General features: G+C 40.4%; 1 protein-coding gene across 4 annotated transcripts in view; it reads right to left on the bottom strand.

Moving 5' to 3' along the window:
- Positions 1-10,891, bottom strand: part of Bicd1 (BICD cargo adaptor 1) — a 223,939-nt gene extending 213,048 nt beyond the window's left edge. For all 4 annotated transcript variants that reach the window (XM_027934095.3, XM_071609201.1, XM_027934099.3 and 1 more), the window contains exon 1: positions 10,179-10,891. In XM_027934095.3, coding sequence (XP_027789896.1) covers positions 10,179-10,391 — 213 coding nt within the window. In that variant the 5' untranslated portion in view covers positions 10,392-10,891. The remainder of the gene's footprint in view (positions 1-10,178) is intronic.
- Between the last annotated feature and the right edge of the window lie 7,633 nt (positions 10,892-18,524).

The following is an 18,524-nucleotide window of genomic DNA, read 5'->3' on the forward strand; positions in this document are numbered from 1 at the left end:
TCCATTTTCCAAATTTCTGAATCACATTAGCATCACAAATTTAAATAAATCTTTAATTTTTTTTTTCACTTGGAATTGATCAGTGATGACTGAAATGTCATGGGTTGAGAGTTTTTCCATTGCTTTTATCAGAAATGACTTACAGTGACCATTATCTAAAAATGTAATTTTAGTTTTGAGACCCTGTTCTAAATTTTAAGAAATAACAGCTTGTATTATACCAAGCACTTTAGTGTGATTTGCCAAGATATATTATTTATTTTGCTACAACTAAAAAAAAAAAAAACACATTCAATTGTAAAACTTGATGGAAAATAACTACAGTAATTAGACAACCTGAGAATTTTCTTTGAAAGGATTCTAGTTTTGAAATATTTTAAAATATTGATTAAAAAGGACCTTCTTGTTTGTTTAGATCCCTGGAAGTAAGATCACTAAACTACAGTTAGTTACCAGCTACCAACATTAACAAATTATCCGAGTCAATTTTTTTAAAATATCCAAAGAGCCAACAGAAAAAGCTACTTACTTACAACTGGTTTGGGAGTGCAGGGTCCTCCTTCCCTCCCTCTCCCCCCCACTCTCTCTCTAGTATCCTCCCTCCCTCCCTTCCTCCCCTTTCTCCCCCTCCCCTTTTTCTTCCTAATTATATTCTGATATTTTGAGCTTAAAGGCTCTGAGCACATAAGCCATAGAAAAAAACAAACCAGCTTGTGATTTAAAGGGGGGAAAGTGGCCATGCATGCCAATATCTCCACCTCAAAAGAGAAGTCATGGACAAGATCAAGCTCATTCTGTCTCCATCTAGTTACCTCACCCGAGGTCAACTTGGGAAAATCACCTACAGCCATCTAGAAAATTGCAATCAGTGAGGCTTATCAACAGGCCCATCCATGTCACAATGTAAATCTTTTTCCATTTCAAAAATTGATGGCTAAGGGCTCTTGAGTGGTGGCATTTGATTCCACATTACTCTGCAGTATGTAAGCAAAAACAAAGACCCATGATTCTGAACCTTCTATTATAGACCCACGCCACACTGTGAAAGAAAACATTCCTCAGGAAATTGCTAGTGTTATTGCCTTCTTCCCATCAATGTAAACAGCTTTCCTATTTTCCATTCTAGATTTAAAGATAGGAACATGGCAGTTAAACATTACATTTTAGAGTAGTGCTTTTTCTCCTTAAAATAATATTTGAAAACAGCATGCATAACCAAAAGAACAACTGAAATAACCCATGAGTTAAAGACCAATCCCTCAAAGAAATTCTTTAATATTCTATTTACAACCTTGTAAAGTTATCATAAACAACTGCAAACAGAATTAAGCCAACAGAGTAGATATAACAAAGGAGACAAATAACTGGGTTGGGGGCTACTGGGGGTTGAACCCAGGGTCGCTTTTCCACTGAGCTACATCCTTGGTCCTTTTTTATTTTAACATAGGGAGAGTCTCCCTAAGTTGCCGAGGGTCTTGATAAATTGCTGCAGCTGGCCTCGAACTTGTGCTCCTCCTGCCCCAGCCTCCTGAATCACTGGAATTACAGGCATGTGCCACTGTCCTGAGACAAATAACATTTAAAAGAAATTTTAAACAACCCTCAAGAATGGCACATTAAATGCAGTCAAATTTAATCTTATCTCCCTGTCTAATGCAGCTAAGTTTTTGGTGGGGTTTATTGGTTTTCAAAAAGCTTTACAGTAGCTTCATTTCCACAAAGTAAAGAAAACAAGTTTTAAAAGACCATGCAATCAAGGGTTATTATAAGCTCATAACTTCCCAGCTTTTCTTACTGAACACTTCTATTCCGATGGAGTCATTTAATCCTGGAGTTGAAAATATGCAGAAGAGACGTTCTCAGCACCAATTAATGACAGGGGATGAACATACTGAAGCCCAGATACACCTCCAGTGTCTGATTCAGCTGTGCTGGAGTGGGGTTCAAGTAGCAGTATTTTGATAAATACCACGTGGTCTTAACATTATACTAGTTCCCATCAAATCTTCTAAGAAAAGACCTTGGGGATATCTAGGCTCTGCTGAAAAACTTCCCATGTTGAGACCTGATACCTCATTAGAAAAATTCAAAGGCAATGCACTACTTTAACTTTTTTTCCTGGGTCAGGGGGCAGTACCAGGGATTGAACTCAGGGGCACTTGACCACTGAGCCACATCCCCAGGCTTATTTTGTATTTTATTTAGAAACAGGGTCTCACTGAGTTGCTTAGCGCCTCATTTCGGTTGCAAGCTTTGAACTTGCGATATTCCTGCCTCAGCCTCCCCAGCTGCTGAGATTACAAGCGTGCACCACCACCCCCAGCAGTAGCAATGTACTGCTTTGAAGAATAATTATTTTTCAACAAGAAATGGCTATTTTTACACAGTTTAGAAAGTGATCATTGCCCCTTAACAATAGCAATAGAGTTCCAAGATCTCTGCACTAGTCCCTCTTCCTAAAAATCACTTTGTCTAATCTCCACATGCCTAGCTCCAGCTCCTTGTTCTCTCAGGTCTGGGCTCAAATGTCACCTCCCTGGGATACTGTGCCCTATCACACTTTTCCCAAGCCAGTCTCTGCTCACTAAGGGCACTTCTCTCATCTGAAGTGTGATTCTATCTGTTGACTCTCCTTGGGTGCCAGATGCAACACTGTATCTTCAGCGAGTGGCACACTGTCCAACAAATAGCCACTCAATACAGATTTCTGAATGAATAAATGAGAGAACAAGAGATAATGAGCAGTCTAATGCAAAGAGAAAAACTCAAATTGCCAGGCACAGTGGCACACACCTCTAATCCCAGCCACTGGCAGGCTGAAAAAAAAGGATTGACCAAGGCCAGCCTGGGCAACTTAGCAAGATCCTGTTTCAAAATAAAAAGCTCAGTGGTAGGGCAGTCCTGGGTTCGATCTTAATTTTGTCTTTTTTTTTTTTTTTTTTTAAGAGAGAGAGAGAGAGAGAGAGAATTTTTAATTTTTTTTTTTTTTTTTTTAGTTTTCGGCAGACACAACATCTTTGTACGTGGTGCTGAAGATCGAACCCAGGCCGCAAGCATGCCAGGCGAGCGTGCTACCCCTTGAGCCACATCCTCAGCCCCTCGATCTTAATTTTGTAGACAATGTAATGAAATCCCAAAAGGAAAAGATGCCAGTCTCCAATTTTATTTTGTAAGGAGTGTGACACTTTTGCTGACATTTTCCTATTTTCCACCCTTTTCTCCCCACCTTTGTGAGATGTTGTATTAAGATCCTAATCAACGATCTCAGAACCCAACTATCAGAGAGCAAAGATGGATAATGAAATAAGGTCCAATTGCCTGAATCATCCTGGCTTCTCACCAAGATCCAGAATGGACAGGATGTGATCACACTGCAGGACCAGCTTGGCTGACCGTGGAAATCCGCCAGGTATTCTGCTGATACATGTTGTGCCATCACCAGCCAACGAGGCAAGGAAGCAAAATCACTGCTAATTCACCCACAAAACCGTCCACCTTTTCCCTTGGTGTTATCACACAAGCTTACTATGGGGACGACCAAATTCCACCAGTTTCTTTGACATACACCTATGTTTCTTTCCTTCTCAGTACCCAGATAAGTAGACCCTGGGCCACTTTCCCCAGCCCCAGCTTCCAGAGTCACCTACCCTCTCTGAGTCTCTTTACTTTTCTTCCCTAATCAGCCCTATTTTCTTCACACTTAAAACATCAGGATCTTGTCTGATGTTTTAAGGCACAGTGATACATACTTGTAACCCCAGCAACATGGGAGGCTGAAGCAGGAGGATCTTAACTTTGAGGGCAGCCTCAGCAACTCAACGAGACCCTATCTCAAAAATAAAATTTAAAGCTGGGCCCAGTGGTACACTCCTATAACCTCAGCAGCTTGGGAGGCTGAGGCAGAAGGATCTCAAATTCAAGGCCAGGCTCAGATATTTAGTGAGGTCCTAAGAAACTTAGGTCCTAAGCAGCTTAGATTCTAAGCAAGTTTATCCAAAAAAAAAAAAAAAAAAAACCCATGAATTAAAAGGACTCATAAAACCTACGCAACAATTTTGCCCTCTAAAAGTGCTCTTTCCCATAGTATCTGCCTTTGTAAATGGAACCACCTTCTGTCATCCTGAGCTTCTCAACTCCACCTTCTTTGCTCACTTTCCACGCCAGTCATATCCAACACTGTATTCTATCCTGACTCCTAAATAGCTCTTAGATGTGTCTCCTCTTCCCCATCCCCACTGCCACTGCCCGCCCCACTACACAGAATCTACCCTCTATGACCATCGCCATGACCTTCGAAGCTGCACTTGTGGCCCTGGTCAAGACATTTCACCTCTGATGTAACATGGTTCGCTGAAAAGAAAGTGGGCTTCTTAAACCACTTAGTTCTGTGCCCTTGAGAAGGGCCCTTGACCTCTCCAAGACCCAGTACACACAATATCTACTTTGTACAGGGACTGCTGTTAAGAATCAGAGACACGGCCTACAAAGCACCTAGACCTAAGGGAGCCTGTTATCTAGTTCAGTGCTTTCTTATTTGTATTATTTTCTTATCTATAAAAATGAGTAATAAGTCTCTGAATAATTTCGAAGATTCAATTAGATGAGGTGTGAGGCATCAAACACAGCTACAGTGTCATTTCCTAGGGGTGGCTCCCCATTCCCAAGACAAAACAAGGCCAGCACCCTTTCCCAACTGTATCTCTGGCACTTGACTTCATATCCCTTCTCCTTCTTAATGAGTTGTTTAATGGTAAGACTTTGCATCTCTTCATACCCTTCTCTCCTTCAAAGCCACAATTACAGGTAAAACTTTATGTGTGAGAAAGTCCTTTACCACATATTTCAACATGCAAGTAATTATCACATTTTCAAATTTGGAAAGCAATATCCACAAGTGCAAGTGTATTTAAGGGGATGACAGGGCAGAATATTTTTAAGCCAGAAATTGTAAAAAAAAAAAAAAAAAAAAAAAAAAATTTCAAACTATAGCTGGTATACATATTCACAAAAACATGGTAAAGATGATGAAAGATTATAAAAATCTTGCTTAAATCATATCTGAGAAATAACTTTGTCAGAGATGACTCCTTGAGTTGAAATAAAAAGGACAGATGGAGCTGGGTGTGGCCACACACATCTATAATCACAGTAGCTCAGGAGGCTGAGGTAGAGGGTTGTGAATTCAAAGCCAGCCTCAGGAATTTAGGGAGGCCCTAAGCAACTCAGATAGACCCTATCTCTAAATAAAATATATATTTAAAAAAAGGCTAGACAAATGGCTCAGTGGTTAAGCACCCCTGGATTCAATTCCAGGTACCAAAAAAAGAAAGAGAGATGGTATAAATCTGACAAAACAGGTTAAAAAAGACAGAGATGATTGAAAGTGATTGATTATTGAGGTTGTTTGTAACAGTCCCCAAAGTGTATGTCAGTAATATTTTAGATTTTTTAATTAATGTGATAATAAATGCAAATATTTCTTCTTTAAAAACAGAGAACAAGATGTGATGGTGCATTTCCATAATCCCAGCAACTTGAGAGGTTAAGATAGGAGGCTCACAAGTTCGAGGCTAGTCTCAGCAATTTAGTAAGGCCCTAAATACCTTAGTGAGACCCTCAAAATAAAAAAATAAAATGGGCAGGGACATAGTTCAGTGGTAAAGCACCCCTGGGTTTAATCCTCAGTACCAAAAAAAAAAAAAAAAAAAAAAAAAAAAGTAAGAGAAAAAAAACAGGTGGGTGGCACACACCTGTGACCCCAGCTACTCAGGGAGGCTAAGGCAGGAGGATCACAAGTTGGAGACCAGCCACAGCAACTTAAGAAGACCAAGTCTCAAAATAGAAAATGAAAATTTAAAAAAGAGTTAGGGGTATAGCTCAGTGGGAAAGTGCCCCTGGGTTCAATACCCAGTACTTCTAAGTAAATAAATAAAGTAAGTAAAAGAGAAATTAAAATAAAAATTTAGATATATCAATTAAGTCTTAACTTTTTCTTCACATTTATTCACATAGATTGGAAAAGAAATCAGAGAAATTTTTCTCCATATGATTTTGTGATTTAGAATGTACAGATATAAAAAGAAGCTAACAATCTTTCTAAGCATGTGAAAAATAAAAATTAATTCTGTTTAAAGAGGAATACAAGCAATTTAAATGACTTTCCTCAGATCCCTATATAACAATCTCTAAAACTGCAGAAGTAAATGTTTATATTTGAACAATTTAACTACGGCCCTGAAAAGCTGCTCAATGCCCAGAAAGTACTTCTTCAGCAGCTGGTACCTACCCTGGTTGAGAAAACAAGGCAGAAAATGAGTTGAAGATTCCTAGAATATTGTCTAGTGTAGCCTAGCTGCAGAACGCTCCTAAGACTGTCACACGACATGTCTTCTAAAATGCTACCAGTAGATGCTGAATCACTCTTTTCTAGGGGATCTTGCTAAATTTTTTTATTTCCAATTTTGACCATTCTGAAGTAAAAGAAAAATTTCAAATTTAAAATTTGGAGTCTTTTATGGATGTATATTTATAGTGTTACTTATTTTAGAACCATGACTCTTCTTCAAACACTGTTTTGGCCTGGGAGACAGACACAGCACTGATTTGCACATATCCCAAACATATCATCAACCAGGCCCTGAGCATAACCAGGCAGGTGTGCCCCTGGGACCACTGAAGAACAAACACTATTTGTGAAATCATAAAACCATGGTCAAGTATTCTAGTGAACGTGATGCTGCCGCAAGTATAAGGAAATGGAGAACATTATCATGATGTCAGACATTCTCTCTCTTTTTTTTTTTTTAGATCCTTGGTACTTTTTCTTCAATTGTGTTCCTCTGTGAACACAACTGTAGCAGTCTTGTAATTCACCACAAGGCAAAGTCCTAAACAATATCAGACCAGACTAAAAAGCAATTGGGCTGAGAGAAGAAATAACTAGAAAAATATTAATGAATTTTTTTTTCTGTTATTTCCTTCAGGCCACATTTCTCCCCTGCAATACTGTCACAGCACTACCTAGTCTGGGAAGGAGGTTGGCAACACTGTTGGGTACTCACTGTAGAAAACAAAATGATTTTCAAAAGCTAAGTCATGATGCTAAACTGCAAGTTACTAATGTCCAAAATGAATTCAGTGCACTAGTTTCTGTTGATATTTCCCATAAACTATTCCGGTTATTTTTCAATGAATCATTTCTGCTGAAAGAACCTAGAAATAAGCCAGAGTCCTTTTATACTTGGCTTTTTAGTTTTAATGCAACAATACTGTTTTCTCTATATTCCTGAGAAATCAGAGCAGTCACAAAATGTTTTTAAAAAATGGCTTCCGTGTGACATCATCGCTGGAATATCTCAGTTTGCACAAGTATTTGGGATGGACTTTAGAAACAGAAAATATTACTTGAGACTGATTTAGCTCACTGAAGTAATGCTCCCAACTAAAGTACATAAACTTATTTAAAGGATAAAAATAAGTTTATGTACTTTATAACCAAATATAATGATTGCTTTATTACCCTAAGATACATTTTCAGATAACTGTGCCAGTTCATTAGGAACCACAAATTGTATTTTGTTTATGCTAAAGGTAACTCAAAATACATATATGAATAAATACCATTTGGTAAAAATAATCCTGATCATTTTTTTTAACCTTCTGATATACAGAACTAAATTGCCTTAAATTTCTATAGAAAAAAAATATAATTGGTGTTTGTATTATTCTGCAATAAGCAGCCACTGTTATATTATTGCCACGAAATTTTTTCCCATTTTCTCATTGCTGATGATGACACTGTTACAGGTAGTTACTCCCTACACTTCCTACTTTTCTTAGTCTCTCTCTGACACTAACCAATATGGACTAGTGAATACTTGAAAAAGGTATCTTCTTCCAGTATAAACTGATTCTTTTATAAAATATCTATTGTATACCCTCTATGAGTTAAGCTTTGGTTAAAGATTTTGGATGCAATGTTCATTAAGATAGATTTCTTCAGGTTCATTATATTAAATGAAATAATCCAGGCACAGAGAGATGAATACCATAATCTCATTCATAAGTATAATTAAAAAAAAAAAAAGTTAATCTCATAGAAGTAGAAAGTAGAAGGGTAGTCACCAAAGGCTAGGGGTGTTGAGGGAAAGGAAACTGGGGAGACACTGATCAAAAAAAGACATAATTACAGTTAGATAGGAGGATTAAGTTCAAAAGATCTATTATACAGCATGGTGACTATAGTTAATGATGATATATTTCTTGGAAAGTGCAGAGAATTGGTGTTAAGAGTTACCACAAAAATGATTGCTATGTGAGGTAATGCATGTGTCAATTAGCTAGATTTAACCATCTCACCGTGTATATATACTTCAAAACATCACATCATGCATGATAAGTACATATAATGTTGTCCATCAAGTTTGAATAAATAAATAAATGGCAGGTTCCCTGACTTAAGAGCTCATGGTCTATTAAAGGCAAAAGACAACTGTGTTAAGATTTTCCACGCAGAGTAAGCGCAATGACACAGAAATATCCCTAGAAGGATTGTTTGAATCAAGCAGGAAGGTCAGCTAACAGTTATATTTCATGTCATGAAATAAATCCACCTCCTTTATCACAAAGGTGATGCCCTAATACTGTCTGGTTTCCACTTCTCCATCTTGGCAAAGCACTGTTGATAGGTGAAGACAACATCAAAATATCTCTGAGAATCACAGTCATAGTCCTGTTCCGGTACTTCATAAGGTTCAGCATCACATCAGACTAACAACTAATCTAAGTTGGAAAATATAAACAAGTCCAGTGGTTGTTAAGAATAGGCATGCATATACCAAGAAAAACATAAGCCATGAATTTACAGCCTGGTACACAAATACTGTATTTCTAGTTGAGGTTTTAAACCATATTATCACATCTATTTTTTGGTTGTTTACTATCTGAATAAAAGTAAGCTATCTGAAAGTATAAATGCTTACCATATTATGTGCTAAATTAGAAGGCAGGTTGATTAGATACATCATAAATCAAGTCTTTTAGTTATAAAAACACACAAATAAGGCCTTCCCCTCCCCTAAAATAAATTTACATTATAAGAAAAACATTTTTTAAGGTATGTGCATAACATTTAAAATGCTAATATGCACCCAAAAATAAAGACTTGACATACAGAAAAGCAGTGCATATGTACACTAAAATTTATAATTGGTGACTTGCTACTCATAGTGCCTACAGAATCAGGTAAAAGAGACTGAGTGCTTTAAACAATATATATGTTCTCACAAGTGCTTGATAGAAAATCAAAGCACATTCATGATTTTCTTCCAATACATCAGTCTTTAAAAGAAGCCAAAGACCAAAGACAACAAACAGTATACATGGCCCATTTGTGTATTCTGCTTTTATAAATATGGTCATTTTAACCTGAAGAGCCTCATTTGAAATGCAGGGCTACCCACATATTTGATATATACCATTTTTTCAGACCATCTGAAGGCCATTCAATTTCCCCATGGTCAGGGTGACCTCATAAGACTTGGGCATGGCCCAGCCTGGCTCAGAGGTGAAATCAAGGCAGCAAGATCACCCAGCAAAGTTGTTTTGCTCTAACAGCCCTGTAACAAGAATGACCAAAGCCAAGGAGAATGAAGATTGCCCAGCCTTTGTCAAATGGAATTGCCAGTTCTCCCAATGACAATTCCCTACCTCACTAGGAAGCAGTTGCATTTAGCAAAAAGCTAAGGTACTACTGATTCTACATCTTGAAACTGTGGGTCTTCAGGCACAAACATACTGGTCATCTGTGTGGATTGTGGGATTGTTACTGAAACCTGGGTTTGAAATAATAGTTTTGAGAAGTTTGATCTATCCATTCCAACCCGGTTCTGTATGGCCTTAGAGAGCTAATACTTGAGGACTCCAGTGAATGTCCCTCCCCCACAGGCTAAACAGCCAGGGCCTCCAGAATTTCAGCTGAGACATTCATTTCTTGGGCAATTTTTCTCTTGGGGTGGAAAACAATGGACTCTTTCCTTTTTTTTTTTTTTTTCTTGTCAACAAAGGACTCTAAGATGAAGTCCTTTCAATTGCATCCTTTCCGACTTCTTTATAAATGACGAGTGGGCCAGGGGAGTGGGGGGAGCGGCCGAGCAGGGAAGAGGTGACAGGCAACTCACCTCCTTTAGCTGCTCCAGCTCCTGTTTGAGGCTGTCGTACTCAGCCTCCAGCTCGTCATACTGCTGTTTGAGGGTCAGCTTCTCTTCCAATACCACCAGCCCGTACTCAGCAGCCTGGATCTTCTCGTGGGTCGTCTCTGTGAGCTCCTTGGTCAGCCTCTCTATCTCGGTCTTATAATGGTCCACCGTCTGCAATACCTCTTCTGCGGCCATAGCCCCGGTGGATGGAGGCAGGTGGGGGTGACCGGGTCGGGGAGATGGGTGCAAAACAGGCGGGGAACGGGAGAAGCAAATGGGGAGGGGAAGCAAAAATGGAAAAGAAAAAGTGTGCCTGGATGAATGAGCAAAGCAATACCCTGACGGCTCTGCTGGCCGAGGCAGCTACACTGCCCGAGAAATTGACGCGAAATGCAACATGGAGAATGTAGGCGAGAGGCTCAGGGGCGAGGCGGCAGCTGCTGCGGCATGTGTCCTCTGGGCCGGCCCCTGCGTGCGGTCAGCAGCGGTGCGGCATGGCCTGGGCTGCGGCGGCCGAGGAAGGCGAGGGGCTCCGGATCCCGTTATTCAGAGGCGCGGGGCCGCCATGTCTCCCGGCAGCGTCACTGCAGTCTCCCCCTGGGTCTAGCGCGCTCCGGCTCCAAGCTCGCTCGCTCGCTCCACCTGCTCCCTCTGGCCCTGCAGCAGCCGGTGCGGAATGATGCAGTCTCGGGCCCTTCCCGCCTGCCCTCGGCTCCAGGCAGGGGGCGGGGAGCGGATGGAGTCAGCGCGGGGGTTGGAGGGAAGGACCAGACGGAAACGTCCCGAGGCGCCTCCCGCCGGGCGCGCAGGCTGCCACCACTGGCTGCACCGCCCGGCGAGCGAGACTTAGGCCGACCTGGCGGGGAGGCATCGGGAAGCTAGGAAAGCCCGGCGCTTGCGCCCGGCCCGGCTTTGCTGAAGCAGGAGTACCTTCCAGAGCCTTGTCCCCTGAACTTCGAAGCCCCCGAGGGTGGTGTGGGGGCCCCAACTATCTCGCTGCCATGTGGGCAAAGCTCAGGAAACTGCCTGGAATTGGTGCCTTCTCCAAGGGAACGCAAACAAAAATCAGCATGGTCAGGGTCCCCCACGCAACCTTCTTCCCGACCCGTGGGACCTCTGGCTCACAGTAACCTTTCCTAGCTTCCTACATCCTAATAAATGCTGCTTCCAAAGCTTCCTAGCTGTGGCCCCTAAGACACTTGCCCTCCCTCATCCTCTTCTCCCTGCGCCTCACCCCCTCTAGTCTTGCCGGGTCAACCAAACTCGCCACTAAAGAGCCTTACCATCCCCCCTCAAGACAGGCTTCCCTAAAATTGTTTTCCTTGCTGGGCATGGTGGCACTTGCCTGTAATCCCAGCGACTGGGAAGGCTGAGGCAGGAGAATCACAAGTTTGAAGCCGGCCTGGGATACCTGGGGAGATCCAGTCTCAAAAAGTAGGGCTGGGGATGGCACTCGGTGGTTTAAAAAAAAAAAAATGAGTTCAATCCCCACTACACACACACACACACACACACACACACACACACACACACACGATTGCTTGCCTTCAACCTTTTCTGGTCCAGTTCATCACAGGATCATTGTCTACTCTGGAAAATACCATTATAATGCATGTACCAAATAAGCCTTTAGGCACTATTTCCTCCCAATGGTTCTTCCATCGAGGCACCTTACTCTATTTCATTAAAGAATGAAAGAAATGTCCATGAAACTCCCTTTACAAGGTATCTATAATACCCTACAACAAACACTGTAAATATAAGAGCAAAGAGTTCATGAGATCATGCGCCAAGCCTTCTTCTGAGTTTGTTATATCAAATTTCTTCAGTTCTTACAAGGATTCTGTGATGTAGGAGCCACTGTCTCCAATGTATAGGTGGTGAAAGAAAGTCACAGGAAGGTTGGGTGATTTGCTTCAAGTCAGGCAACTCTTTGAAGCGATGAAGCCCTAAAATGGATTATTACGTTGGCTTCACCTTCACTCATTTCTAATACAAGCTTAGCAACAAAATAGTATGTGTTTGTAAGATAACAACATTAATATGAAAGTGATGAAGAAGTGTCATAAAGGGACAAAAAAGTAAAGAGATGAAAAGGGTGGGAAAGAAATGAGGAGAGAGAACAATTAAGAAGGAAAGGAAGAGCAGTAGAGCAAAGAACAGTTGTGTGTAAATAGGAGGCTATGGGTTCCATAGACCAATGGGTCTCACCAGTTCCTTCCCTCTCTCCTATTGAGAGGCACCTATTCCAAATTGTTTCTCAGTGGCCACGATGTGTTCAACGCGTGAATTGTCTGAACCAGAGAGCAGAAACCAACCCTACACTGTGCATATGGTATAGGAAAGAAGACAATCGATGGTGTGGGAGGAAAAGAAAATGAAAAACCTTTAGAAAGCTTCCAGTAACAGGCTCTCTGGAGGTAATTTCCATTGCTTCAGAAACCAGACCCCCCCCCCCAAAAAAAAAAAAAAAAAGATTCCCTCTAAATGCTTACAATCAAAATATTCTCTTGCAATTATCTGATATAAATAAAGGGGAAACTGTGCAGCCACCATGAATTCCAACATCAAAGAGGAGCTGGGATAATAATAATCCCATTATTACACTTATGCTTCCCAAGCCTCACCCTCCAAATGAAAAGCCCCTCATGTGTGCCCCTGTTGCACCTGTCCTTTGTCACACTGATGAATGATCATGAGCTGCAAAAGAGATGAAACTCACAACTGTGGGGATTTTTGTGTTGTGTCCCTGAATGGTCCTCACTCCACAAACTAAGCAGAGCTCTTCCAAAGAAATCATAATACATAGAGTATTATGGGATAGAACTAAATGGAGTTTGCCTCTGTGGCTTTTCTTGTTCTAAGTTTCCATTGCTGCCCACTCCCTATGCTCTATCCTGCCCCCATTTCCCTCATTGATACACTTTTGTTAACTTTATTCAAGCCTGCATACTATTTTAACACTTCAAGATTTTGCTTAGTTCAACTTCAGTCCTTTATATGTTGATATTTAACTTGAAGAATTTCTTATACACAATTCTTCCAGTACTGCAAGTTACAATTCCCTCTTTTTTCATATATGTCTGAATACTTGTGGGTGTGTGTCAATGAGTTATAAATCAATGACAGGTACATGGAAAATAATTTGGGTTTTGCTTTGGGTTTTTTTGTTTGGTTTGGTTTGGTTTGGTACTGGGATTGAACACAGCATTATTTACCAATGAGTTACATCCTTGAATCTTTTATTTTTATTTTATTTTATTTGTTTGTTTGTTTGTTTGTTTTTTGAAACTCAGTTGCTCAGAGTCTTGCTAAACCACTGAGACGCCTCAGACTTGCAATCCTCCTACCTCAGGTTTCTGGGTCACTCAGATTACAGTCATGCACCTCTGAGTCCAGCAGAAAATAATTTCTTAAACTATTCCTAGAAGCAGGGTTTCCTATACTTTCTTATCTTAGCAGTCTCCAATTATTCTGAAACTTTCTTTTTACAAATATTTAGGGGGGAAATTGTATTTTGTACCATAGTCCTCTAACCAATCTCTCACCAACTTTGTCAGCATGGATATTGTTTCTTTTGCTATCACTCATTCATTCACTCATTTAAAAGATGTTTATTAAACACCTACTGTGAACAACATACAATAGTAGGCACTGTGAAATCAATGACCAATAATGGTTGTCAATAGTTCCTTATGTTGAAGTGCTTATGTTCTGAAAGGGACAAGAAAAAAAAAAAAAAGCAAACAACAACCACCACCAAAAACATTAATTACTGGGATAATTCTAAATTGTGACATTAGCAGGCAGGATGAACACAGTGGTTAAGAAGACAAGCCAGTCTACTTGATTCAAATCCAACTTTGACACATACTTGCTATATGTTTCTCAGTTCTTTCATTCTTAAAAGGGGGATAATAATATAACCTACTATTATGAATAGAATAGTATCTGACACCTAATAAGCAGCATTTTAAAAAAGTTTTTGAAGAAAAAACAAAGATAAAACAGAAAGAAGAAGTAACAGGATGATCATTGGAGATCTCTCTGAAGAAGTGATAATGTATTATCCTATTATCTTAGGAACAAGAGTTGAACATGTAAAATGTTGCAGGGGGAAAGCTTTCCAAAAAAATAGAGTAACATGTAAAAGCCTGTAGCAGAAAAGAGCTTTGTGAATGCAGAGAATAAATATCACAAATGCTAGAGTTTAATAAGCAAAACAGAGATGGTCCAAGACTATACAGAATAATAAACAACACTGGAAAGACAGGGATTATACTTGCTTTGCAGGTCAGAATGAGGAATCTGGGATTTATTCTCAGGGTAATGAGAGGTCTTTGGTTATTCTTTAAACTGAAAACAAAATGATTTGGATTGTAAGAATATTTGTATTGTGAGATTAGAGGCATCAAAAGATAGAAGTGGGACTGGGACTGTGGCTAAGTGGCAGAGCGCTTGCCTTGCACGTGTGAGGCACTGGGTTCAATCCTTAGCACCACATAAAAATAAACAAATGAAATAAGCATGCTTTCCATCTATAGCTACAAAAAATACTTTAAAAAAAAAAAGGTAGAAGTATACAAGGAACCGGTTCAGTGACCAATATTGAGGGGGAAAAAAAAACCCCTGAAAGATAGGAGTGGGGTCACTAGTTAGGAAGCTATTGCTATTGTCCAGGAGAAAGAAGATGGTGATCTGGACTGAGAATGATGGCATGAAGGGAACTAGATGGATTCCAAATCAATTGGGGCATGGAATGGAAAAGTAAAACTATAAGGACCTGGTTTGAGATTGGATGTGGAATAAGGAGAAAATATGAATCCTGAGTCAATTCTCATTTCTTTTTTTTTTTTTTTTCCTGGGTACCAGGGATTTAACTCAGGGGCACTCAACCACTGAGCCACATCCCCAGCCCTATTTTGCATTTTATTTAGAGACAGGGTTTCACGGAGTTGCTTAGTGTCCCGCCATTGCTGAGGCTGGCTTTAAATGTGTGATTCTCCTGTCTCAGCCTCCGGAGCTGCTTGAATTACAGGTGTGTGCCCCCACGCCCGGCCTCATTTCTGACTTGGACAGTTGGAAAGATGGTTTGTCACTTAGTTAGATGGGACAGATGCAGGAAATTCAGAGTTCTATTTTGGACATATAAAATTTAAGACAGTTTGAAGACATTTGAGTAGAAATGTTAAATAGACAATTTAATGTAAGGCCAGAATTAAGAAAAGACTTTTTAGGAGGTATAACTATTTTCTTCAGGAAACCATTGGTATTAAATGGAGAGACTGCAGGTATGGCTCTGTGGTAGAGTGCTTGCCTAGCAGGTATGTGGGAGGCCATGGGTTCCATCCCCAGCAACACCAAACAACAACAACATGGAAATGAATGGGATCGTTTGAGGAAAGGTGTAAATAGAGAAGGAGGTCCAGGACCTAGCTCTGAGGTCCTTCTATTGAAAGCTGAAGGTTGAGTTGAAGAGGAAAAGCCAACCTAGGAAATTAAGGGGGACCAGTCAGTGTAAAAGGAAGAAAATCAAGAGAGAAACATTTGAAAGGGAGCAAAAGTGAGAAGAAAAAAAATTAAAGAGTGAGGCAATGAGCACTAGTATACCATCAAGAGGTCAAGGTCTTGTAAGATAAGGACACAAGATAACATCACTGAATATAGCAACACAAAGATGGGTTTCTTGACAAGAGTTGTTTGTGTGGAAGAGAAAGGGTGGGAACTAGATTATAATAAATAGAAGATGAGAAGACAACCTGAGCAGACAATTCTGCCCCCTCCCCCGGAAATGACGGAGGAAGAACCTGGGCTGAGAAGGTGAAGTCTTGATCCACTGAGGTGCTCTGCTATGTACAACTGGCAGAAGGGCACCTCTCACTGAGACCCCACGGGAGATGTGTGGTTTCCCCATCCGTGCCTTCTGGAGCCAGCACCTGACTCCAAGATGCTCAGATACCTGCTCATCGAGGGGCTGCCCCTGGCCCAGGCTGGGGAGCATCTCTGGGTGCAGGCCCACTCCTCTGCTCAGGTAGCTTCCTGAGCCCCACCGCCCCTGTTCCTTTGTTCAGGGAGTTCTCCCAGCTCCACCACCTCATCTATCTTTTGTCTCTTCTAAGACATCAATTAATTATAGCAGGAGTTCTTTGTTCCAGGAAAACAAAAACAGCCAAATAACCATGTTCTCTCCTCATTTTACATCTCCCAAATCAGCGGCCAACAGATTCTCTGTGGTTGCGTTTCTTAGCCACAGATGCAACCCTGTCATCCCTTCACTAGGAAACCACTGCATTCTCCGCTACTCAATTTAAGCTGGAAGTATGTTTTCTTTTTAAATTACATTTTTAAAAAAATTTATTTATGTATTTTTTGTACAAGGGACTAAACCCAAGGGCCCTTAACCACTGAGTCACATTCACAGCCCTGTTTATTTATTATTTTTTAATTTTGAGACCCGGTCTCACTAGGTTGCTTACATCCTCTCTAAGTTGCTGAGGCTGGCTTTGAACCTGCCATCCTCCTGCTTTAGCCATCCTGAGCCATTGGGATTACAGGTGTGCACCATCATGCCCACTCATTTTTTAAATTTTTTTAACATGTAATAATTGTATTTATGGGGTACATGTAACATGTATTTATGGGGTATGGTGTCACAATTCCATACATATGGGATTGAATTTTTCCATCTTGTTTTTTATCTTGATTTCTAAATTTCTTCAAAATTCTTAATGATTCCATTTTTGTCATCAGCTTTTACTTATCCAGGGGGCAATCTCATATCTCATGTTATTAATTCTCTCTTCAATATTAAATCAATTCTTCATCTATTTTGGCTGAGAGCAATCAGAATAATTGGCAGCATATTTCAATATGCAGAGTAATATAACTTACTCTTTCTTTGAAGGAAGACTAAAACATTCTGATTACCATTTATTATATTTTTAGAGTTTGTCACCTGACCAGCTTGGATTTTCTTGATCTGATGCAATGTTTTGTATCACCTATGTCAGATACCAATTCCTTTTTTTTTTTTTTTTTTAATATCTTTATTTTTGGGGACCACTCTTGTGAAAAAAAACTACATGCTAGCAGCTAAATCAGTGCAGCCAGGGTCTTCCAAAGTGCAATGGATCAAAGAGTACACAAATTACTTGAATACATCTTTGTCACTAGCTGAATCAAAAACTCAGCTGAGCCAGGCATGGTGGCAAACACCTGTAATCCCAGCAACTTGGGAGGCTGAGGCAGGAGGATCTCGAGTTCAAAGTCAGCCTCAGCAATGGCAAGGCACTAAGCAACTCAGTGAGACCCTGTCTCTAAATAAAATACAAAATGGGGCTAGGGATGTGGCTCAGTGGTTGAGTGCGCCTGAGTTCAATCCCCAGTACCAAAAAACAAACAAACAAACAAACAAAAAAAGCTGAAGTTTAAAATCATGCATGTTTAGTCACCAAAAACCACATAGTTGTTTACCTTTTTCCAGAGGGAAAATGAGTAGAAATGATGGGTAGTTGCAATGATACAGAACTACCCTGTCATTTTGTCAATGAGTGGCCAAGAGGACAAGGAGAAAAAGAAACTGATGATAGTAGGGGAGAAGGCAGCTAATGAGTTAAGGCAAGGAGGACAGCACATGACTAGTTGTCTCTCCACATCTAGTCCTTTCTTCCATAGTGAAGAGAACTCCCACTTTCTCACTAGGTTCATGTCGTGTAATGAAAGTGACCACTCATTTAAGTTAATAAGCTAAGTAACTTGCCATGCAATTAGGATCTGGCTCATTGGGTTTAAGGAGTGTACACGGCTCCCAGGAAGTGTCCTTAACATGAGGCGGTGTGTCCCTCTCCCTGCAACCCTGCTGGCTGGAGTGAAGACTAAACAACAGGAGCCTTCCTTGACCATGGGGAAAAAACCAAAATGAAAGTAATGTAGAGGGAATAACAAGACAGAAGGATTCTGGGTCCTTGAACCTTTACAGGAGGACTGGTGGGAAACCAGCCTTCAGTTTCCAAAGTCAATACCCATGTGAGGTGACTTTTTTTCAGTTAGATAAAATAAAGAGAAAATTTATAATTGAGGGTCAGTTCAGTCCTTATTCTTCCTTCCTGACTAGAGAGAGCATCTAAGGCTGGGAATGACATTAGAGCTTATCTATTCTGGTCCCCAAGAAAGAATGAAAGAAAGAAAGGGAGAGAAACAGCTTTGTTGAGACGTAGTTCACATACCAAAGAATTCACCTATTTAAAATGTACTAAACAGTGATTTTTAATTGTGCAATCTTCACTACAGTGGATTCTAGAACATTTTTAACACCTCAAAAGGAAACTG

The sequence above is a fragment of the Marmota flaviventris genome, chromosome 3 (genome assembly GCF_047511675.1).
Source record: "Marmota flaviventris isolate mMarFla1 chromosome 3, mMarFla1.hap1, whole genome shotgun sequence".
Lineage (NCBI taxonomy): Eukaryota > Metazoa > Chordata > Mammalia > Rodentia > Sciuridae > Marmota > Marmota flaviventris.